Below are 22,479 nucleotides of genomic sequence, written 5' to 3'. Positions count from 1 at the left end.
CGATTGGCTAAAGAAGTAGGACTGAATGGACTTGCAGGCTCTAAAATTTTAGATTGTTTTATTTTTGAATGCAGTTTTTTTAACATAAAATTCAACTTGCATGATAAAGAGATTGCACTACAATACTTGTATTAGGTGAATTAAAAATACTAATTCTTTTGTTTTTTTTACAGTGCAAGTACTTGTAATCAAAAATATAAAGTGAGTACTGTACACTTTGTATTCCATGTTGTAATTTAAATCAATATATTTGAAAATGTAGAAAACACCCAAAAATATTTAAATAAATGGTATTCTATTATTGTTTAATAGTGCAATTAATGGCAATTCATTTTTTTTTAATTGCTTGACAGACCTGTTTGTTTTCCCACTTGCAGGGGCTGGAATAAGTCTACCGAGGCCCTGGTCTACACTTAACATTTAGATCGCTCTAGCTACATTGCTCAGGGCATGTGAAAAATTCACACCCCTAAGCACTGTAGTTAAGCCGACCTGACCCCCGATGTAGACCCAGCTACACTGGCAGAAGAATTCTTCCATCAACCCAGCTACTGCCTCTTGGAGAGGTGGATTACCTACAGCAACAGAAAACCCCCTCTGTCAACATAGGACCCATCTACACTCTCGTACTGTGGCATTGCTGCAGCTGTGCTGCTGTAGCCTCCATAGTGTAGACACACCCGAGAAGTACACCAGTATTCCTATACAGGCAAAGCATTCCCAGTGGACCTGGCCTAAGACCGAGATTCTCAAAGCTGGTCAAATGGGAATTAGGCAAACTGAGGCAACTGTGAGTTTATACAGAGTCAGCTACCCCAAGCCTCAGCATGGCCCTTCTCTGAGTATCCGTATAACTAAGTTGGCTTGGGGGGTAATTTTTTCTGAAGTAGTTATCCTGGTACAACCCCTTGTGTGGCTGCAGTTATACTACTGTAATGGTGGCTTACACTAGTATAGCGCATTCCTCTTCTTGTATGGGAATAGCTATGCTGCTGTAAAGCACACTTATGCCAATATGAAAAGGAGGACTTGTGGCACCTTAGAGACTAACCAATTTATTTGAGCATGAGCTTTCGTGAGCTACAGCTCACTTCATCGGATGCATACCGTGGAAACTGCAGCAGACTTTATATACACACAGAGAATATGAAACAATACCTCCTCCCACCCCACTGTCCTGCTGGTAACAGCTTATCTAAAGTGATCATCAGGTTGGGCCATTTCCAGTACAAATCCAGGTTCTCTCACCCTCCACCCCCCCACACACAAATTCGCTCTCCTGCTGGTGATAGCCCATCCAAAGTGAGAGAACCTGGATTTGTGCAGGAAATGGCCCAACTTGATTATCATGCACATTGTGTAAAGAGTTGTCACTTTGGATGGGCTATCACCAGCAGGAGAGTGAATTTGTGTGGGGGGGGTGGAGGGTGAGAAAACCTGGATTTGTACTGGAAATGGCCCAACCTGATGATCACTTTAGATAAGCTATTACCAGCAGGACAGTGGGCTGGGAGGAGGTATTGTTTCATATTCTCTGAGTGTATATAAAGTCTGCTGCAGTTTCCACGGTATGCATCCGATGAAGTGAGCTGTAGCTCACGAAAGCTCATGCTCAAATAAATTGGTTAGTCTCTAAGGTGCCACAAGTACTCCTTTTCTTTTTGCGAATACAGACTAACACGGCTGTTACTCTGAAACCTGTCATTATGCCAATATAACTGTCTCCATGCTAGGGGGATTGTAGTGCTTTAACGCTTCCCATATAGTTAGAATGGTACAACTGTTGTGAGTAAACAAACCCTGACTCACTTTGCACTATTGTCATCTCTAAAACAAAGAATGACCTGAACTTGCTGAGTTTGGTTATAAGAACAAATATTTCGTCTAATAAACTTCCCATCGCTGACTACAAAACAAGGTAGCTTAACTTCTGTTCTGCCCTTATTTTAAACCATTTTACTTATTACAATGACAGTGAAAAAAAGAACAAATTACAGATTTGGGGCTAAATTATCCACCTTGTTGGAGAGAACCTGCTAGATCACTGGGGATTCCTTCTTTGCTAAATGGATTCCCACTCCTTGTTTTCATTTGTGATTGTAATGTCTGTTTCTAGCGGCTACTGCCTTGAAGCACAGTGCAACTGTTCATGAATAAAGAAAAGGAGGACTTGTGGCACCTTAGAGACTAACAAATTTGAGCATAAGCTTTCGTGAGCTACAGCTCACAGACTAACACGGCTGCTACTCTGAAACCTGTTCATGAATAGTTCAGCAATGTAGAGCACATTCAAGCTGGGTTATTGTTACCAACTGCAGTTTAAATTTTAAATGATAAACATCTCAAGAAATACATATTTGTGGTTTATGCCTGGTGTTTTTATTATTTGGTTCTATAGCTAGAGTGCAGCCTCGTTCACTTGAAATCCACAGGCCAAAAGAGAGATAAGAATCAAACAGAGAAGTGGATTGGCCAAGACATACAGCCTGATGATCACAAAAGAAACACCTCAGGGGAAGATCATGGCAAGGAGGACAAGAAATATGCTAAAGAACAGGAGGCATGAGCCTCTCTTCCTTTGCAGGATCCTTTGGAACCAATGCTGTGTCTGCAAGTGGCCACAGACTTGTCACTATAGATATGATCCTTCCAGGTCCCCAAAGACCCATTCCATGAAAGACCACACAAAACCTTTAATTCATGGAGTTATGTGCTACAGCAGCTGCACAAAGAGGGTATGATTTAAAGCCCACAGGAGTGTTTCCAATGACTTCAGTGGGCTTTGAGTCAGGCTCAGAATATACAGGTTTTACAAGTATAAGACAAAAGTTTGTTATTTACATAACTTCAGACTGCAAAGAAACATTTCAGGTTGCTTTTCAAAGGATTGTTTGACACATTTTCAATTATTCCCACTGAATATTGTATCAGTTCCTCACGGTTTAGTTTGAAAGGGTTGTGACATACAGCTGACTGAAAAGTTGATGCACTAGCCAAACATATTGAAGTATTCTCACCTGCCTCTATGTAAGCAAACCATAAAGATATTTTTCCCCCCACAGAGCCATACCTTCTGGCTATCTTAGGTAGTTAATGTTTTTATTACCCTGCCAGAGAACAGGATCCTTCCAGGATATTTAAGAGCGGGTTTGTGTTGGCAGGTCAGATACCTGGGCAGGTCAGATACCTGGACAATAGTTTGCTGAAAAGACACAGAAAAGCCATTATTTCCATTTCACACAATGAAATAATTTAAGAAAGTCTCAGAAGAAATTCAGGAATCCATCAGAAGAAATGCATGTGCTATAACTGCTCCCCAAAGAGAATCCAAACTCAAGGGAACCCTACCTCTATTCTAGCAGTGGCAGAGCCAGGTTTTGCAACCAAAGAGCCAATGGGTTGTTCGTGGTACTATTTTCAATTATACCTACTGGCTTTACATTTAGTTTTTTAAAACCATCCCCACTCAGAAGACTCTCCTGGTGGTTCTCCAGTACTCAAATTAATTGACCATTTGGTTTCATTCCCCACTCAGCTAAAGCTGCACAGCTAATATCTAGGTTAGCTTTCACCATTGAGATAGCCTAAGCCTACAAATCTCACAGAACTAACAAATGTGTAGCTAGCTATTTACAAGTAAACTGAAGAGATTTGTATGCACACAAGTAAAGTTTTAAATGCACTATAATCCACTGAACTCAGTGTTGATGTATTCTCCCTATTCAATGGGTGCACTTCTCTACCATGTTCTCCTCACCTCATTGATGGGGCACCAAACACCTACAGCAGCACCTTCTGTCCCAGCACCACAACCCTAATCCTGGCCTGGTGCACAAGGGAGGCCCTGGGATCAAGAGGGCTGGTGAGTGAACCCTATAATGCTGGCAGACCAGGTGCCAGCTCATGCCAAGGCCCCTAGGCCTCAATTGTACACTGTATACCTTTATGCAAGGTAGCCTGTTTCCTCTTGTTTTTTCCTACCCCCCCCCCCCAGATGTTCTGGTTTAACTTGGATTTTAACTTGAAGAGTGGTCAGTTTGGATGAGCTATTACCAGCAGGAGAGTGAGTTTGTGTGTGTATGGGGGTGGGGGGGATGTGAGAACCTGGATTTATGCAGGAAATAGCCCAGCTTGATTGTCATGCACATTGTGTAAAGAGTTGTCACTTTGGATGGGCTATCACCAGCAGGAGAGTGAATTTGTGTGGGGGGGGGTGGAGGGTGAGAAAACCTGGATTTGTGCTGGAAATCACTTTAGATAAGCTATTACCAGCAGGACAGTGGGGTGGGAATAGGTATTGTTTCATATTCTCTGTGTATATATAAAGCCTGCTGCAGTTTCCACGATATGCATCTGAGGAAGTGAGCTGTAGCTCACGAAAGCTTATGCTCTAATAAATTGGTTAGTCTCTAAGGTGCCACAAGTCCTCCTTTTCTTTTTGCGAATACAGACTAACACAGCTGTTACTCTGAAACCTGTATAACTGTAATCATTCTGACTTACCTGTGTGTTAAAATAGGTATTAGCGTTATAAAAATGTGTTTTGTGTTTAGACTTTATGAAATGCTTGTAAATTACTGAATGTATGAATCTCACTTATAAAAAAGTGTTTTCTTTATAACTGTAAATTACCAGTCAGGAAAGTATTGCCAAGTGTGAAATACAATTTGCCACAGGAGGTATGTAACAGCATCAGCACCCACCTCTCCTGCATGTCCCCTTCTCTCTGGGGAAGAGTGCCTATAAACAGTTCTTTTCATGGGGGGACACCCCCCCTCTTGTGGATGGCTCCCTTTTCTTTTTTGTTCTTACATCAGGGTGGCACCTACCTTTTGCAAGCACTCCCCGGCCACTGGTCCTCTCGGCTGGTCTTCAGCAGCTCAGCCGTCCGGCTAAGCTGCACACGCTGTCCCTGCTTCCGGGGTATATGTTCCCAAGTTCTTATCACAGCCCTGGTATGGGGCCATAGCTTTTAGGCTTCTTCGCAGAAGCACTACCTTCTTCAGACACCCAGCCGGGGCCCATCTCAGTACCCCAGTCTGGTCAGGCCAGGTTTTGTGCTCAGTCCCTCAGGCTCAGCCTGCCCACACTGACCTTTTAACGGCTCTGCTGCTATTCTATCCAGCCAGCCATCCTCAAGGTCTTTGGCAGTGTTCGCTGGGCTCAGTTCTGCCTGGTGAGCTATACGCAGTCCTGCTGTTCGTCTAGCCAGCCAAGCATCCAGTCCTCCCCCATCAAGCCCGTGAGCTGTAGCTCGCGAAAGCTTATGCTCGAATAAATTGGTTAGTCTCTAAGGTGCCACAAGTCCTCCTTTTCTTATAGCAACTGAAGGCTCTGGACTGCTACTTTCCCTTTATCCCGCCCTTCTGGCCCCTTATTGATCACTCCAGCAGCCCTTCTGATTGGCCACTCTTCTACAGCCACTCTAGGCTGCCTGGAGGACTTCTCGCTGCTCTATTCTGGGACAGGGTGATGCAGGGCCACGAGGCCTCCAGCAGGGGGCCTCCGGACTTAGTCCACTCTGCCATAAGGAGTTATCTCCTGCCCAACAAAAGAAGGCCCATAGACACCAGACAAACATCAGAGGACAAAAGACTTTGTTGATTGCCCCTCCACACACACACCCATGAAGAGGAGACATGCACGAGGACTTGTCCCATCAGCTTGAATTCTGGGGGAAGGGAATCAAAATTCCTGACAAGAAGAAACTGTATCTTTATGCTGCTATGACTTTGAGGGGCAAGGATTACTAAACATATGCAAAAGATCCCCATGCTTGTCTGGGTTAGCCCTACAGGACATATAGACCTTGCTTATTATAGAAGCTTCTACCACCTTTTGGAATCTAAGACTATAACTCAATGTATTTTTACCAGCTTTAACTTTGTAAATATCACTCCTATTTCTTTTTCTTGGTTAATAAATCTTTAGATAGTTTGTTATAGGGTGGGCTACAAGCATTGTCTTTGGTGAGAGATCTAAGGTACAATTGACCTGGAGTAAATGGCTGGTGCTTTGGGACTGGAAGTAACCTGAACATTGTTGTAATTTTTGGCATAAGAGTCCATCTATCGCAAAGGCAAGCTTACCTAGGTGGCAAGATAGATTGGCGTACCCAAGGGGACTCTATGTTAAGGCTGTTGTAGTGTTTGAGCAGTTCACACTTGATGCTTGGTTGGTAAAATCTCAGTATAGAGCTCACAACCAGTTTGGGGTTTGTGCTCTGGTTTGTAACAGTCTGCCCTGAGATTGGTGCTCATGCTCTTGAGCCACTCCAGACAGCTTGACAAGACCACCCCATGCTCACCCTGCAGTGGCGGCTCCTGGGCTTGGTTCCCTACTCCAGGCCATTCAGGTTTGGCCTGGCCACCCCTCCATCATGACAGATGGGTGCCAAAGCCAAATTTGAGAGTGGCATTGCAACATGGTGCACAGGGTCACAGCACCAAGCAACTGAGAGCACCATGTTACAATGCCGGAACAGGGCGCCAGCCCAACCCCACAGGACAGGAGCCATCAGTGCCAAGTGAGTGCGGGGCGGGCTCACTCTCCAGCCCTGTGTGAAAATCCATGTCATACACCTCCTTTTGTCAATTGCATAATATACTTGAAAAAGCACCGCACAGACAACTCAGGGCCATCTAGTGGGGGCACTCCCCCTATACCCCTGTTAGCTTCATGACTGCATTCTGGATGGCAGAGTATACAGAGAAAATCACAGGGCATCCACCAGCAGCACCCCAAATTTTTCAGTGTGTTCCCAGAGTTCAGAATAGACATCACAATGGTCAATCAGTCTCACACACAGCTCCAGGATAAGGAGATACTTAATTAGCAATTAGAACAAAACATTTTGGCTCTGAGTGCTATAAGAGCAATCAGAATTTTACATAAGCCCCTTAACATACAGTACTTCAACATTAATTAGAAAACCATGGATCTCCTGCATTGTCATAGCATCATTGACCCTAGCCCCATTTTACTCCCCTGATTACTTTCACACAGGATAACCCATTCTCAAGAGAATCCTAATTTCAAGAAAAAAATCTCCCAGTGACTTGGGCTAAGTTTATGCTGTGTGTACATTTCATATTGTAAAACTGTATGATTTTCTGTCCTACAGTGATTAAAGCTGATTTAAAATGCTCACAACTTATGGTCTGGCTTTTAAAGTATATTACTTAATTGCATGATTATTAGCATCACTGAAACAGTTGCTATGGTTACCAAATCCTTCAACTCTCATTCCTTAATCCCTTTGAAAAGCTGCTTCCTTGAATGTTGTTGATCTTATTGGTCATTTTCAGTGTTTGAAGCCATTCTTTACATTTCATAAGGTCCCTGTGCAGTTGTCAGTTTATTCTGGATACAAAAATTTTAAAGTGGTAGTTTTAAATACTTAATTTGCAATTGAAACTAGAGACGATGAATGGGAAGTGTATATTTAATCTGTAAAATGTGTGGATGACTTGAAACACTTTTAAAAATAGACTAGATCTGTGTCTTTGAGAGGGAACAAAAACAAGTCTTTGATCAAGTTCAAGTTTCAAACCAGATGGCCTACAACCTACTTTCCAAAATGTTGTCATATCCAGTGCTGAAAAGATGTAGAATTTCCTATATTGCCAGTCTCAAGTGTACAAAAATGCTAAATCTGGCCCCCAAAAGCCATGAGACTGGATTAAAAATCATTAGATATTTTAAAATAGTAAATCTGAAATTCTTTTTAGTTTCCTGCTGTTTTTTGAGCCTTTAGCATTCATGATATCAATGTTTACTCCACAACCACAAAAGTTAAAAACTTCCTTTTAAGAAAGAGAAAGCTGATATTCTGTCTAGTCACATGAGTCCAGGAACCTATGACTTTAAGGAGGGGGAAATTGTGAACCCCACAGTTAAATCATGAGATTTGGCAGTACTGGATTCCTCGGGAGCAGAGATTTAACACATTTTTTCCAGAAAAAGAGCTGGGTACCATCATGGTTATCTGAATAAAAAGGTTGCTTTTTAAATATTTATCTAGAATTCCCTGTTAAGGTAAATAACGCCTGAGATTATTAACATTGAAATCATCTTTACAATCAAATGTATTTTTCATTAGTTATCCAACTTGTTTGCTTTTGTAGTCCTCTCGGTTTTGAGGGGATGAAATTTGGCTAGTTAGTTTCACTTTTTATAGTTACTTTCATGTTCTGACTCTCATGCACAAGCCTAATACTCTATGGTTTGAGCTTATAGCATTGAGGGGAAATGTTTTCATTGGATTAAAATAATCATGAAAACACATATTCGATTTTGTAAAACCCTGTGTTTAAAGATTGGGTTTATTTGTTTTGGTTTTGGATATGTGAGTTTAAGCCCTGATTCAAGGAACCGGCGGCTTATGTCCCATTGTCTTCACTACATTCACTTTATGTATGTGCTTAGGTACTTTGCTGAGCAGAGATGAATTTAAGCTTATGCTTAAAGCTAAGCACCACTGAAGTACTTTGCCTAATGGGGCCTAAGTGCTGGCAAATGGTGACAGCCCTTGACATTGAAATCTTCCTTATCTCTGTCCTGCTGAATTGTTTTTTGTAATATACACCCCTTTCCAACCCAAAGCAGAACCAAAGAACCATCACTTGCCAATCTCTTCTGGTTATTCCACTTGATCTGGTTACTTGCACTGGTTTTGAAGCAGTCCTCTAGAAGCAAAGGCTTCCTGTCAGAGCTACCAGACCCCCTGCAATGAGCAGCTAAGCATTTCACAGGCACCAAGCTAAAATGATTTATAGCATATACTATATTTAGGGCTGAGGTTTGATGTAGATCTGTAATTCCAGCAGAAAGTCTTACTCTGCCCTGGATCCATGCATTTAGGACAATTAGAAATGCCCCAATAAAAGCTTAGCTTCAGAACTTGAGCATTTAAGTACAAGTCAGGGGTCCTGATACATTCAGCAGGAGCACTAGAAAACCTGCATGGTCAGGTGTTCCGCTCAACTGTTATGGTTTACTTTATTTCTCATCTACCAGTTCTAGAACATCACCAATGTATTTGGGCCTTTACAGAGGGCTGTGAAGAAAAGATCCAGGTCCCAAGGACCTTACAACCACAATCCCAGCAGTAGAGGAACAGTGAGGATGTGCCATGCGGCTTTGCAAGGGTTTGTGTTTTTGTTTTTGATGAGACAGCTTACATCTCCTTCATAATATTCATAATTATCACAGCCTGATTACACTGCGCCCCACACCCCCAGAGACACCCCCACCCCCGCCCCATTATTAGGGAACAAGAGAGGGCCGGGATCATGCATGAGATTTAAGCTGCCTCCTTGGAACTCACTTTGCAAAAATCCTTCATCGCAAAAGGAAGAGGATCAACAATGATTCCCTGCGACGGAGAGTGTGTTCAGTGTTGGAGGAGAGAGGGCATATCCCATTACAGGGGAGGGGGCGGTACGGAGCGAGCTCTTGGGAGCTCTGCCGGCTGCTGCTCGCCCCGGGCTCTGCACAGCCACCAAGCCCTTGGCGAGGCAGCTGTCCCCGGGCCGGGGAACCAGGACTACAACGCCCAGGCTCCGCCATCCCAGCGGCAGTAGGCAGGGCTGTAGCAACGTGGCGCTGTGCGGCACTACCCCCTGGCTCAGCGCTGCCGGGCGCTGAGTGGGGCTGGCGGAGCAGGGAAAGTTTCTGGGGCGGGAGTTTCTGGAGGGTTTCGAGCCGGATCGTGGCAGGCGAGGCGTGCCCGAGCCTGGGGCACCCAGACAGGGCGGGGGGCACCCCTCCCCAGGCGAGAAGAGTGCAGGACTTTAGTGGCTGGCTGCTTGGGGATCCTGGCTGTGGATCCCCGGTTCAGGGACGGGGAGCCCCGCTCCTCTCCGGGTCTGGGTCAGAGCCCCCCTGCTCGGGGCTGGTGCTGCAGCGGGGGCGGATCCCCCCCAGGCACAGATGATCGGAGGGACCTGAATCAGTCGGTTTGGGTTTTACTGCCCACTCCCTGCTGGATTGTCCCTGGCTGTTTGGAAACAAACTTGAGCCGAACTCCCCGGCCTCTCGCATCGCCATGGGTAAGTGCCATGTCCGCCCGGCGATGGGCTGGGGGCGCAGCGGGGCGTGCAGGGCTGGCTGGCTCGGGGCGGAATGCAGGGGGCCGGGCTGGGGATTGCTTTGTCACTCGCCTGCGCTGGGGATCCCGCTTTGCTGCTGCTTCTCTCCCAGCCCCAGTGACCTCCTCCCCCAGCCCGGATTTCGCAGCCCGCCTGCGGGAGGGGAATGGTTTAAGGAATGATGCTTCCTGGCCGGATTTGTGGGGGTGGAGGAGAGCTGGATCTGGGGGTGATGTCCCCCCTGGAGTTTTGGTGCTGTGAAGGGGGCTGGGTTGAATTCACACATACACAGCCCGGAGGAGGGATCACTCCGTTACCTAATCAATGACAGGGGCAGAGAGGGCAGCTTCCCCCCTTCCGAGCCGGAGGGTTCAGATTCCGTGGCCCTCTCAGTCCTTGGGCTCTCTGCTGAGGGTGCCACCGGTTGGAGCTGGTGGCTTTTGTAACAGGGATTCTTGTACTCTAGGAAGGGGCCTGAGACCCATCAACCCATGTCCCAGATTTCATGGGATATCAGGCTTGATGTTAAGAGAACTGTTACTGATTACTCCAGATACTACCTTCCTTACAACACTGCCACGGATTTCCTAAAATCCTCTCCTCTCCCTCTTCTGTAGTAGCGGAAAACCACTGTCATTCATTCTCAGCTGGCTAATTAGATTAACTTAATCCTCATATCACCCTCACAGTCAACTCTAGCACACCAGTCTGGTCTCCATTTTCAATAGAGGCTAGTTTTGGGTGCCAACTTCACACACCTTAAAAGGGCTTGATTTTTTTCAGAGGGTGGGTGCTCAGCACTTTTTGAAAATCAAGCACAGAATCTAGGCACAGAAACAGAGACATCCAAAATCATTAACCCCCTTTGAACATAGAAATCACATTTTGTTTTGTATTGGTAAGTTTCAGACCATTTTTAAGGCTTTGTAGAACCAGAACCCTATAGTCAGGCATGAGCATGCAGGGTGCTGTACCTCAGGGGGCTGAATTGTAGCTGTGTCTTTTTTTTTTTATTGCTAACTGCTTGTGGACAGGAAGCACCAGACCAGAAGTCTTATGAAAACGTAGCTAACAGAAAGGATCCGAAAAACAGGATGAAATTTTCACACACACAAAAATTGTTGAACATTTCAAACTGATTTTTGGCAAAATTTTGAATTTAGAAATCTTTTTACCAAATCTCGTAGCAAACTTATTAGGCCAAATTCTCCCCTGTGCCCTAGCCCCTTAATGCCACTCTGGTGATATGAAGGGGAGGAAACAACTCCTGGGGAACTCCCAGTGAAAGAGAGTTCCCCAGCCACTGAACCAAGCTGCTGGAACACTCTCTGCCAGCCCCCCATGTATGGAGGTCTGGGGCACTGGCAACTCACACCTAGCACACCCAGAAGGGGGCTTTGCAGTCAGAGCATCAGTTAAAGCTGCTCAGAGGCAATGATTTTCTCCAGAAGCCACTGCTTGCCCTTAGAATACAAGGAGCACACAAGGTGGCTTAAAACCAACTTTGCCCCCAGCCCCACTTCCTGGGCTGAGTGCAGGACTGGAACAACTGAGAATTAAGACTAGTTATTAAATTTTTTGTTAAAGGAAGTTGCACGGATTGAGAGTGTTGGCACTGGTCTTATGCAAATAATGTCTTTAGCGGTACAAAAGTCAGTTTACCTGAATCCTGATTGGCACCACCAATTACTATTCTAGACCTGAGTGAGTGCACACTTGACAGAGAGGCATCGGTGAGACTCACTAAACTTTCCCCCCTTGTGAAATTAAATAAAGAATCAAGAGAAGAGTGCAAATGTGAAAGCCAAGTGCAGGGACACATGTCGCTAAGCCCCCCTGACAGCATTGCAAATGACTGAATAGCAAGCTGGATTTAAATCAAAGGTCATAAATCGTTAGTGCCCACAAAGATAATGAGAAGTACAGTAGAATGGCCCTGTCCCCTTTCTGTTCTTATTGAGCAAATATTGTTTCTAATTATCTATATTACATGTGTGCAAGAAGTGTTTAAGTGTAGGTAACTGCATGGAGGGTGGTTTTTGGCATGTATCAGGAGTGACATAATGAATACAAATGGCATGACAAAATGCTACAGAATAAATATAAATGTAAATATAGCCTTTACTGAGAAATAACCTTTACTGCGTACTGTAATTAGAAGCTAAATATAGACACTTCCTGTAAAGCACAGACTGCAAAACATCTTATAAAGCTCTAGTTGAGGAAACTTTTCCATATTTCAGTGGGTGTTTCCATAACTTGTTTCCCATAGTCTATTTAAATTAAAGTATTTTAAATTAAAGCAAAACCAGTAACAAAGCATCAGTGTCACATGCTGGAAAACAGCATATCACAGAACAAACTCCTGACTGCATCTCAACATTTAGGAGAAATAGGTCATTTGGAGTGATGAACATTATCTGTGCTGTTATTATTGGTGTTGCCCAAATACCCCAATCAGGTTTGGGGCCCCATTGTGCTAGGTGCTGTACAAACACAGATGAAGTGACAGTCCCTAGCCCAGAGAACTTAAGGCTTTTGTCACAAAGAAATATGCAGAGCCCAAGACTGGCCAGGAGAACTAATTCTCTATTACAAGCCAATACCTTTTAATACCACTGCCCAAATTCATCCTTATTTTCCACTTGTCAGGTTCTCCCACAATAGTTTTTTCCTTATATAGTGCCTCTCATCAAGGCTCTCAAAGCACTTTATAAATACTAATTAAGTCCCACAAACACCTCTTCCAAGAAGGTAGCTCTGTATCATTATCCCTATTGTACAGAAATGGAAAAATGAGGTGCAGAAAAGTTAAGAGACTTGACCAAGGTCATGTGTCACATCAGTGATACAGGCAGAAATAGAATGAAGGGGTTCTAATTTCTGCAACCATTGGAGAACACTCCTGCCCTAATTTTACTCTCATAGGCTATATATAAAGGCCTGGTATCTTGTGTGGGGCATTAGACCTAAATGATGAGACTGAGGCCCCAGGATTTTGTGGCAGGGACCGAGGGATTATATAGCATGGCCAAGCACTCTACTCCTAACTGCCCTCCACTAGTCTAGTCCAAACCATTTAGTATTCTTTGTGTATCTGATTTATTCTGATATTAAATTCAGGGCTTGTCTAGATACAGAAGTTGAACTGAAATCTGGTTAGTTAAACCAGTGCAAATTTTGTGTATGATCTCTCTTATATTGTCTTCATGCTCGTTTTATTGGTTTAACTTGCTCCTGTACATTTACCCACACAAGTGAAACTGATATAAACCCAGTTTAAACTGACATAAGAGAGTACACGTATAGAGTCATATCAATCAGTGTAAAATCATGCCATTAATTAAAATGGTGCAACTCTGTGGATAGACCACACAAGAAAGTCTGCTTTCACTGAAGTCAGTGGGAAAGCTCCCAGTCAGGCCAGGATTTTATCCCAGGCCTCAGTTTATTTTGTGCTGCCCCACTGTTTTATTTTCAGTATGGTTCAACTGCCTGTACTGACCATACCTACCGGCCTCGTAGAGATTGTCATGGCAAAGCTGGAGCTTTTCAGCATCCAGGAAAGTGTGGGCAGTGGCTTCGGTTTTTGGTACCAGGGGACAGCTGAGGCCTTTGGTAGGGGGATAGGCTGCACTTCCTCTTAGCCTCCCCCTTTTGGACAGAGGTAGAGGTGGTTTTAAATCCGGGGGTAAGAGGGATTGAGCCAGTACTCCAGCAGCCTTTGATAGCAAGTAGCTGTGTGCCCCTATATGCACTCCCGAACATTTTCCATTGCATTCAGCAATGAAAAACAAGCTCTATGTTCCTTCTAAAATATTCAGCAGCGAAGAGTTAATGCTGAAGTTTAAATCAGCCTCAGACTTAAATTAAGGTGACTGGAGCATTTCACACCTCTCAGAGCACACACCACCAACCTGGTTTTGCATTCCCTTTGGCTTTCTTGTAGTGATAAGAGCTAGAGACTTCTTTTTAGTTAATGAGATTCTGGAGCATAACTGTGCTGCAATTTCAGAATAATCCACACTCCTGCAGCAATTTACCTGCACACACATAATCATGCAATGCACAGGGGCCTGGCTATATGATACCACTTATCTGATGAGGAGACATTAAAGGGAAGTCCTTGAGATCTCTGCCTCTGTTCTTAGCATTAGTAAAGGGACTTAAAAATGGAGATGATCAGAGGAAAGAAAGGGGACACAAAATCAGTTAGTTTAATATTGTGTTAGCATAACACTGTCTAGAACCTCAGTACCCTGACCTAGAATTTCTGATGGAAATAATTTACCACACTAGAAGTCAGATACAGTAAAGTCAGGTTTTGGAATGGGGAAGTTTGGGTCTAAAATACTGGACGTCCCTTGTAATGAAAATATGATGGTTGGACAAGGAGCAAGGATCTTCTCAGGAAGTCAGAGTTTATGCTGGACTTTAGGGGAATGGAATACATTTTCCCCAGGAAGGCCTGACCGTTGCAGAGAATTAAGGAGGGATTAGGTAAGAAGTTAGAGGAAATGCGGTAACAAGCAGCAAAGGGCTCACAGGATGGCCCAAGCAGTCCTTTCTGGCTCTCTGGTGTGAGAGTTAACAGGCAGGGGTGTCAGTATTCAGCACATAGAAACAGTAACTTGCTCCTCTGATGATTTATTTGTGAAATTCCTAGGTGGTGACAAGAAGCCACACAGATGCTTCTAAGTTGCAAACTGAGGACTGAGCATCATAATGGTAACACAACCCACAGAAAAATACAGAAAGGAGAAAACTACATCCCCTGGCTGGGAAGTTGTTGAACATACAAAATAGTTTGGACAGTCTAAGGGGGAATTACCCTGGCTTCTCCACTATAAATCGGTGACTTCCAATTATAGCTAAGTCTTACCTGTGTTCACACAGGCCCACATTTTCAGAACCGTGAGCACAAATATGTGCACCCCTTTTTCCATGACTAAACTGCATGCACAGTTGTGATGCCTGAATGCACACTCATTGTAATTCCATAAATACATACCCAGACAAATGCTTGGTTGTTTATAGGTGTGATTATCACAATTGTACACCCAGTTGTTGTAACTGTTTGTGTAACTTAGGTGTGCGAATGTGCATGCTGAAAACCTGGGCCTCCTTTTATCAGAACAGCTTTCTCTATTTTGTGTAACTAGAGAGTTTTCATTATAAAGCCAGCAGAGTGAATCTTTGAAATCCCACTGTTGCTTGCTTGCTTTCCAGGTCGTACATTGCTGGTCCTCCTGTTGCCTGCAACAGTCTCTCTCCTGGGTGGGTTAATGTTTGGATATGAGCTGGGGATTATCTCTGGTGCCTTACTGCAACTGCAGATGGACTTCCACCTCAGCTGCTTTGAACAGGAAACCCTTGTGAGTTCCCTGCTCATTGGGGCTCTCCTTGCCTCTTTGGTTGGTGGGATCTTCATTGACCGTCACGGAAGGAGGAAGGCGATACTGGTCAGCAACCTAATCTTGTTGTGTGGCAGCCTCATTCTAACATTGGCAGGATCATTTATTTGGCTGGTATTTGGACGTATGACTGTAGGGTTTGCAATCTCTGTGTCGTCCATGGCATGCTGCATCTATGTCTCTGAAATGGTGGCTGCACATCAACGAGGGCTGCTGGTGTCTCTCTATGAAGCTGGCATCACCGTGGGCATCTTACTTTCATATGCGCTGAACTACATCTTCTCAGAGATGGCTGAGGGATGGAGATATATGTTTGGATTGGCTCTTGCACCGACTGCCATACAGTTTCTCAGTATCCTGCTCCTCCCGACTAAGCCTGTTGTATTAAACCTATGGGACTGTGACTCTCAGAAGGGCCTCATTCAACCGAAGAACAGTGAAGATGGAGAGGAAGCAAAGCTAGAGCCATGTAAGGAGAAGCATTATTCCTTTCTTGACCTTTTCAGGTCTAGAGACAACATGAAAAGCAGGACTCTGGTTGGCCTGGGATTGGTGCTCTTTCAGCAGTTCACCGGGCAACCTAATGTGCTGTGCTATGCTTCCAAAATCTTCCGCTCCGTGGGATTTCAGAATGATTCATCAGCTGTCCTGGCTTCTGTGGGGCTCGGGGTGATGAAGGTGATTGCAACATTAGTTGCAATGGTTTTTGCAGATAAGGCCGGCAGAAGGGTATTACTGATTGCTGGGTGTGTAGTGATGTCTGTCTCCGTCACTGCTATTGGCCTCACCAGCTGGACTGTTCCATTGGATAAGGCCAGAGACTGTAAGACTGCCACAGAGCCCAATGCTTCGTACACCATAGCACCACAGCCCATGCAGCCAGTATCCTCCCAACCAGCTATGTTGTACATCCCACGGACTTCAGCTGCTGGTGAAAGTCAAGTGAGTCCCGGTTTTGCTCTTACCAGACCAGAGGGCCTTACAAAAGCCTTTGCCCGTGCTAGAAACAGAGAGATCATTACAGAGACTTCCCGCACTCAGAAAATGGACCTGCCAAGTCAGTCCAATGAAGAGATGGTGCAAAGCACAAGCTCTCCTTTCAGTGATACTCCCAGTAGGGAACATATGGTTTTAAATTGGATTACTTTGCTGAGCATGATGGCCTTTGTGAGTGCATTCTCAATTGGATTTGGACCAAGTAAGTATGGCGTTTATACATGCTCTGTCTGCCATAACCCATAGTATAAAACCACGACTGATCTTCACAATACTCTGGAAACATTTGCTATGGTACCTGCTTTACAAGGCAGCTGAGGGTCCTGCAACTGAAAAAATACCCCACACTCACGCCTACCTGAATGATTTCATGCTGCTCCAGCCCTGCATATTGGAGGTCCGGTACAGCATCAGTATAAGGTTCCCATACACATTACCTCTTCCCTGAGTTATTTTATTTATAGCTTTTTCTCTGGTGCTCATCGCTATAGAAACTGGGTACCTCACAAACATTGAGCTGATCTTCACAACACCCCTGGGAGGCAGGGAAAAATTATTAACCCCATTTTACAGATGGGAAACTGAGGCACAAAGTGACTTGCCAAAGGTCACACATGAGGTCAGTGGCAGAGCTGAGAGAAGAACCCATATATCCTGAGTTCCAGTCCAGTGCAGCATTCCCTTCTTCCTTACTCTAGCTGGCAGGTCCACTCTAGGCTTTAAAATATATTTGGAAATCTCACAGCGCATAATAAGAGAAGGAACATTGGCTTGAAGCTACATCTGGAATTTCATGTGTTTTTTTAATAGTTACTGTTCACTGTCCAAAAGGCCAGTATACATCAGTGCCTCACAGCACAAAATTTGGTCCCTGGATCTGCATGGCCCTATCAACCCTCTGCGTCTTTTCTGAGAGAGTCAGCAAAGGTGACAAGTCATTACTGCCAACTGGGGTGTGGGTGCCCATCCACTAGGAACTGGAGTGAAATTATCAACTCATTTCACAGGTGTTACCAGACACTTGCCACCTGGCAATGGTTTTTAGTCATAACTCGCCTGGACCACATTAGATAGGTGATCCGCAGTTGAAAACCTAAGTATCGCACACCCAACCTATCCTCATCCCAGCTGCCTTTTATTTTAGGCAATGAAAGCTGTATTATACTTGCCTAAATTGATATTTTGAATAATTTTAAAATTGAATCATTTTTGCTTTTTATTTATTGTTATTTATAGTTACCCCTTTGAAAGTATCCCACTAACATCTGCTCTTTGACTGAATTCCTCGCATGAGCACCCAGATTTGTTACTGCGGGGCTGCTTGTGAGTGCTAGCGTGCTGGCATTTATTTATTCTGTTTTCAATAATATTGAAGTTTTTAATTGTGGGAAAAGGAAACAACATCTACTGAAGTTAAAAAGATCTAAGTAAAAAGACAGTAGGTCCACGGTAGGCCTCATAAACTAGACAGCATACCTTTAAGTTGTTTTATGCCATCACTTACGGTTTCACAAAACACTGAATTATTTCTGGGACATACCTAGATTATATACTGAAATGTCCTGCACTCTGTGACAGGTAGTGGGGTCCCTTGGAGCTTAGGAGAACTGAATTCTATTCCCAGCTCTGCCACATACTTCTGTGCAACCTTGGGTACGTCAGTTAACCTCTCAGTGCCTCAGTTTCCCCATCTGCAAAGCTGAGTTAATACCACTTATCCACCTGTGTAAAGCAATGAGCTCCATGACTGCAAAGCATGGTGTAGGGGCCCAGTACTCTTCTTATTATTTTTAAATGAAATGCATGTAATAGAAACAGCTGCCTAGAAGTAAAATAGACACACGACTGGGTAAGTGTTAGGTGTGATGCTCCAAGACTGAGTTGCATACGTCCCACCAAGTGTAAAGGGAGCAGCCATCCCTGCTCATCTTTCTGGAAATGGCCGCCCTGCGCATGAGAGATACCCTCTCTGTGTGTACTGTTCCCATCTCCACAAGTGGTGTCTCTGATTTTAGACAAAATGTAGCTCTGTCTCCTGCCTTTATCCTGCTGTTTAGAACTGAGCCTGTTTATGTCCCAAATGTAGCTTCATGTAACTGGGTTTTTAGGAGCTTTTCTGCAGGTTCCTCCTAAGTCGCTCTCCCTGGGCCTTTGCATGTAGTTTGTCTCTGTATTTGTATTTTGTTCCTCCACAAAATAGGAAAGATGGGATTTTAAAAAACTCTCAGCCTTAGCATCTCCTGTTGAAGTCAGTTGGAGCTTTAACATTGAATTAAATGGGAGCAGAGATAGGCCAGTGTTCATCCCTTGTAAAATCCAGCCCTAAAACTTTCCCACACTCTTTCACACTAAAGGTGCCTAAAGATGCTGTTGTCTTTCCCTCTTTCCTCTCTGCAGTGATATGGCTGGTCCTCAGTGAAATCTATCCTGCTGGAATAAGAGGAAGGGCCTTTTCCTTCTGCAACAGCTTTAACTGGGCTGCTAATTTACTGATCAGCCTCTCATTCCTTGATCTCATTGGTATGTATCGTCCTCATTTCCTGTTTGCCTTTCCAAATGCAGTCCAAGCACTCTTCTGTTCTCTGCTGTCAGGGTACTAGAATCAATCAGGCTGCCAATGTCACCACTGGCCACAGGATGCTGTGTGGGGATTGTGCATCATTTCAGGCTACTGGTGGTTAGGTACTAGACAAAAGGGCACTATTCCTTGGTCACTCTGATAGGAGCCAGGCTGATTTTATCTCTGCTATAAGTGGCTCCCTGTAGCGTCTGTGTCATCCATAGTGATAAAAACAACATAGCTTTTGCTTAATTCTTTCACATTGGGTTATTTTGTGATGTGAGCAATGGAAATGTACTGGCCGAGTGCAGCTAATCTGAATCAGTCTGGAAAGCACGAAGTTTGCAACTTTTGGAACCCTTTGCTCTTCAACTTTTCTTGCCAGCAGAGCTGTCTGATGAACTAGACTGAGAAAATCATCAGATACTGCCTGGCCTCTGGAGCTGAGGTTAATCCCTGCTCCTTACACAGCTCTGGCAGGCAGAGAGACTGGGATGTCAGTACTTCAGAGTTCTGGAGTTGTGAGCTGTCTTTCTCATTGGCTGATTCACAATCCAGGCCTTGTGTGTTTCTCTGCTATGTTTTACAGGCTTCTCTACGTACAGTGGCCCCAAACAACACAACTGATGTTTCGTCAAGATACCAACTTGCATCATATGCCAAAGGACTTTAAGTGCAAATGGTGTGATCTCTTGTTAACCCTTCTCTCTTTTTAACCTGTTTTTGTAGATGCCATAGGCTTGTCATGGATGTTTCTTCTCTACGGAGTAGTGGGAGTGGCAGCTGTTATATTTATTTATCTTTTTGTTCCGGAAACGAAAGGACAATCTCTAGAGGAGATAGACCAGCAGTTCTCAAGGAAACGGTATGTACACTGTGGTGCTGGCTCTTTTCCAGGTCAAAGGGCCCTATCCTATTACTTTAGTAGGGGGTCTTTATAAAGTACATGAAGGATCAGGCCCCCAGTCATTCATCCGAAAAACAACTGATCTGTGTTATTAAGGGCATGTCTACACTACAGAACTATGTTGACCTAAGTTATGTCGGCATACAGCCGCCTCAATAATTAAATCACTTTTGCATGTCCACACGATGCTCCTTGTTTTGGTAGTGCATGTCCTCACTGGGAGCGCTTACGCCAATTTAACTGTCAGTGTGGGGTATTGCGGGATGGCTTCTGAAAGCCAGTAACAGTAGATGTAAGCAACACAGTGTCTACACTGATACTGCATCAACCTAACTACATCGACATTGACGCTATGTCTCCCGTGAAGGTAGAGTTATTAAGTCAGCGTAGTGGGGCAGTTACACCAGCAGGAGCAAACTTTTAGTGTTAGCAAACTTCCATAGTTAGGTCGACGCAAGGCAGCTTATGTAGACGAGGCCTCAATTCTGAATGAGATCATCCACACAGATGTTTAATGCAGTTTAACCAATCCAATTTAAATTCACACCTCTAATTAGTTTGGATTAATTTTCCTGAGCATTCCTGTATAGACAAGTCCTTAGATTGATAGCTAGTCAGCAAAATGTCTGTGAATGAATCACTAAAATCTGAATTGTCTCATCAGTGGTGAGGAAGATTGATTTGTGCTGTTTATTTATTTGTACTTGATTCATCCTGGAGAATGAGTCTAGACTGGACAGTTTCACATTCTTATTCTCAGACACTATTGCAGTAGCGACAGGTCAGGGCTGAGGTGCATTAACAGACCTGGGGGGAATTGGGGAGAAAATTGCAGGGGTTGCTGCAGGTCAGCATTGAGGTGTACTCTTAGCCAAGCTATGTGGGGAGTCAGGACTGGACTAGGGGGCATCACAGATCAGGATTGAAGGGCATTGCAGGAGATGCAGAGGAAGGACTTTAGTCTGCCATTTACACCCTCATAAATTAGTAGAGTCATGGATTTTTAAGCCACAAGGGACTATCTAGTCTGTCCTCCAATATAATACAGGCCATAGCTTTTTGCCCAGTACTTCCTGCATCAAGCCCATAACTTCTGGTTGAGATAGAGCATGTGTTTTAGGAAGATGCCAAGGATGGATTCTGTGCCCACCATGAGTTGAGAGGGGAAGAAAAGTAAACACTAAAACACTGATAACAGCAGCTGCTCCTGGCTGACCTTAGTCATTGTCCGGCAGGTTGTTGAAAGGAAACACATTCAGGCGAAGATTTGGAAGAAGGGGAAACTTTGCACATGCTCAGTACCAAAGGGTGGAGCACTCCAGCGCCTCCTGAAACAAGCCACCTGCAGCGAGTGTCAATGTCAGGAAACAAACAGGGTCTGTGACAACAAGAGATTTATTCTGGATAACTTCAACATAAGGCAGTCACTGGCTTGAGGGAAAAGCCCTGGCACAATAAGCCAGCGGGCTGAACTCATTGCAGTGCCTTGAATCTTGAGACACAGATGTTAGCGATGCTGTAGATTGTATCCCTATATATATGTGCTGTATGAATAGACAGTAGCGTTCTGGACTCTGAAGAGGGACCCTCTCATTGCTTTGGTATCTTTTATTATTTCAGAGGTTGGAACCTCCCACTGTTTGTTGATGTTTTTTGTATTTGAGAAATAAAGCACAACTTTTGCCAAGAAGTCCGGATTCTGTCTCTCTGCACTATCTGTGCACAGAATATTTATTGTCCTAGTTAAGAGACCTGCTTGCTTCATTACTGATGCACTGGCTGTTCCATGAGCATGTCGAAGATTTAACAATTTGTATTATATATTCTTCGTTTTTTAACTTTTGAGCAGTGCCATGGAGTCTGCCAGGTAATAAACAATCTAAATAACTGCCCTGATTGAACAGAGAGAATTATGCAGCCAATGCTAGTCCACAGGGCTATGGGGCAATATGTTCCAAAACGTAGCGGCCAAATGTTCTATGTAGCCTCCTCCTAACTGATTCCACAAGATTTTTTCACCTACACAAACAGGTATTTGTTTCAGAGTAACAGCCGTGTTAGTCTGTATTCGCAAAAAGAAAAGGAGTACTTGTGGCACCTTAGAGACTAACCAATTTATTTGAGCATGAGCTTTCGTGAGCTACAGCTCACTTCATCAGGTATTTGTTTGCACACCTCCTGGGTGTGGTGTTCTGTCCCATCTAGTGGCACCGAGACCAGTTACAGAGAGAGAGAGAGAAAATGAGTCTGTTCTACAGCCTTAGCTAACGGCCAGCTGGCTTTTAGCTCATGCAGTAGAGGCTCATGCACTAAGCTCCTGAGGTCCCTGGGTTGATACCAAACGACAATGACCGGGATCTGTCAGCGTTACACACATTTCCCCATTTTGCACACACAGAGGTTCTTTTGCATGCATGGACACGGGTTTTGCTTGCACAAAAGGTTGTGGGTGTGCTGTTTTCAGGCACTTTTTTGAAAATTTGGCCCCAAATCCTGTTTTTGCTTGTTCAT

At 44.3% G+C, this 22,479-nt stretch overlaps 1 protein-coding gene and 1 long non-coding RNA gene across 2 annotated transcripts; one reads left to right on the top strand and one right to left on the bottom strand.

Annotated features, from left to right (window-relative positions):
* Window positions 1–1,673: 1,673 nt before the first annotated feature.
* Window positions 1,674–5,358, bottom strand: LOC140897160 (uncharacterized). Its single transcript, XR_012154688.1, has 2 exons — window positions 4,830–5,358; window positions 1,674–3,202 (listed from the first exon to the last, which is right to left on the bottom strand). It is a non-coding gene; the product is annotated as an uncharacterized LOC140897160 (long non-coding RNA).
* A 4,150-nt stretch (window positions 5,359–9,508) lies between these two features.
* SLC2A10 (solute carrier family 2 member 10) lies at window positions 9,509–21,652 on the top strand. The gene is made up of 5 exons (XM_073308998.1): window positions 9,509–10,052; window positions 15,321–16,703; window positions 18,899–19,021; window positions 19,791–19,926; window positions 21,204–21,652. Exons 1-5 carry the CDS (start codon window positions 10,049–10,051, stop codon window positions 21,298–21,300), a joined length of 1,743 nt encoding a protein of 580 aa, XP_073165099.1. The 5' UTR covers window positions 9,509–10,048; the 3' UTR covers window positions 21,301–21,652.
* The last annotated feature ends 827 nt before the right edge of the window (window positions 21,653–22,479 follow it).

This window comes from Lepidochelys kempii, chromosome 13 (genome assembly GCF_965140285.1).
Source record: "Lepidochelys kempii isolate rLepKem1 chromosome 13, rLepKem1.hap1, whole genome shotgun sequence".
Classification (NCBI taxonomy): domain Eukaryota; kingdom Metazoa; phylum Chordata; order Testudines; family Cheloniidae; genus Lepidochelys; species Lepidochelys kempii.
Note: the sequence above shows the minus strand (reverse complement) of the source record. Positions and strands in the feature narration are given on the sequence as shown.

What these genes read in the sequence shown, in the direction of transcription:
- SLC2A10 (XM_073308998.1), top strand. An exon ending in CTCAATTGGATTTGGACCAA is followed by an intron (nt 16,704 to 18,898) that starts GTAAGTATGGCG and finishes TCCTCTCTGCAG; the next exon opens with TGATATGGCTGGTCCTCAGT. An exon ending in CTCATTCCTTGATCTCATTG is followed by an intron (nt 19,022 to 19,790) that starts GTATGTATCGTC and finishes CTGTTTTTGTAG; the next exon opens with ATGCCATAGGCTTGTCATGG.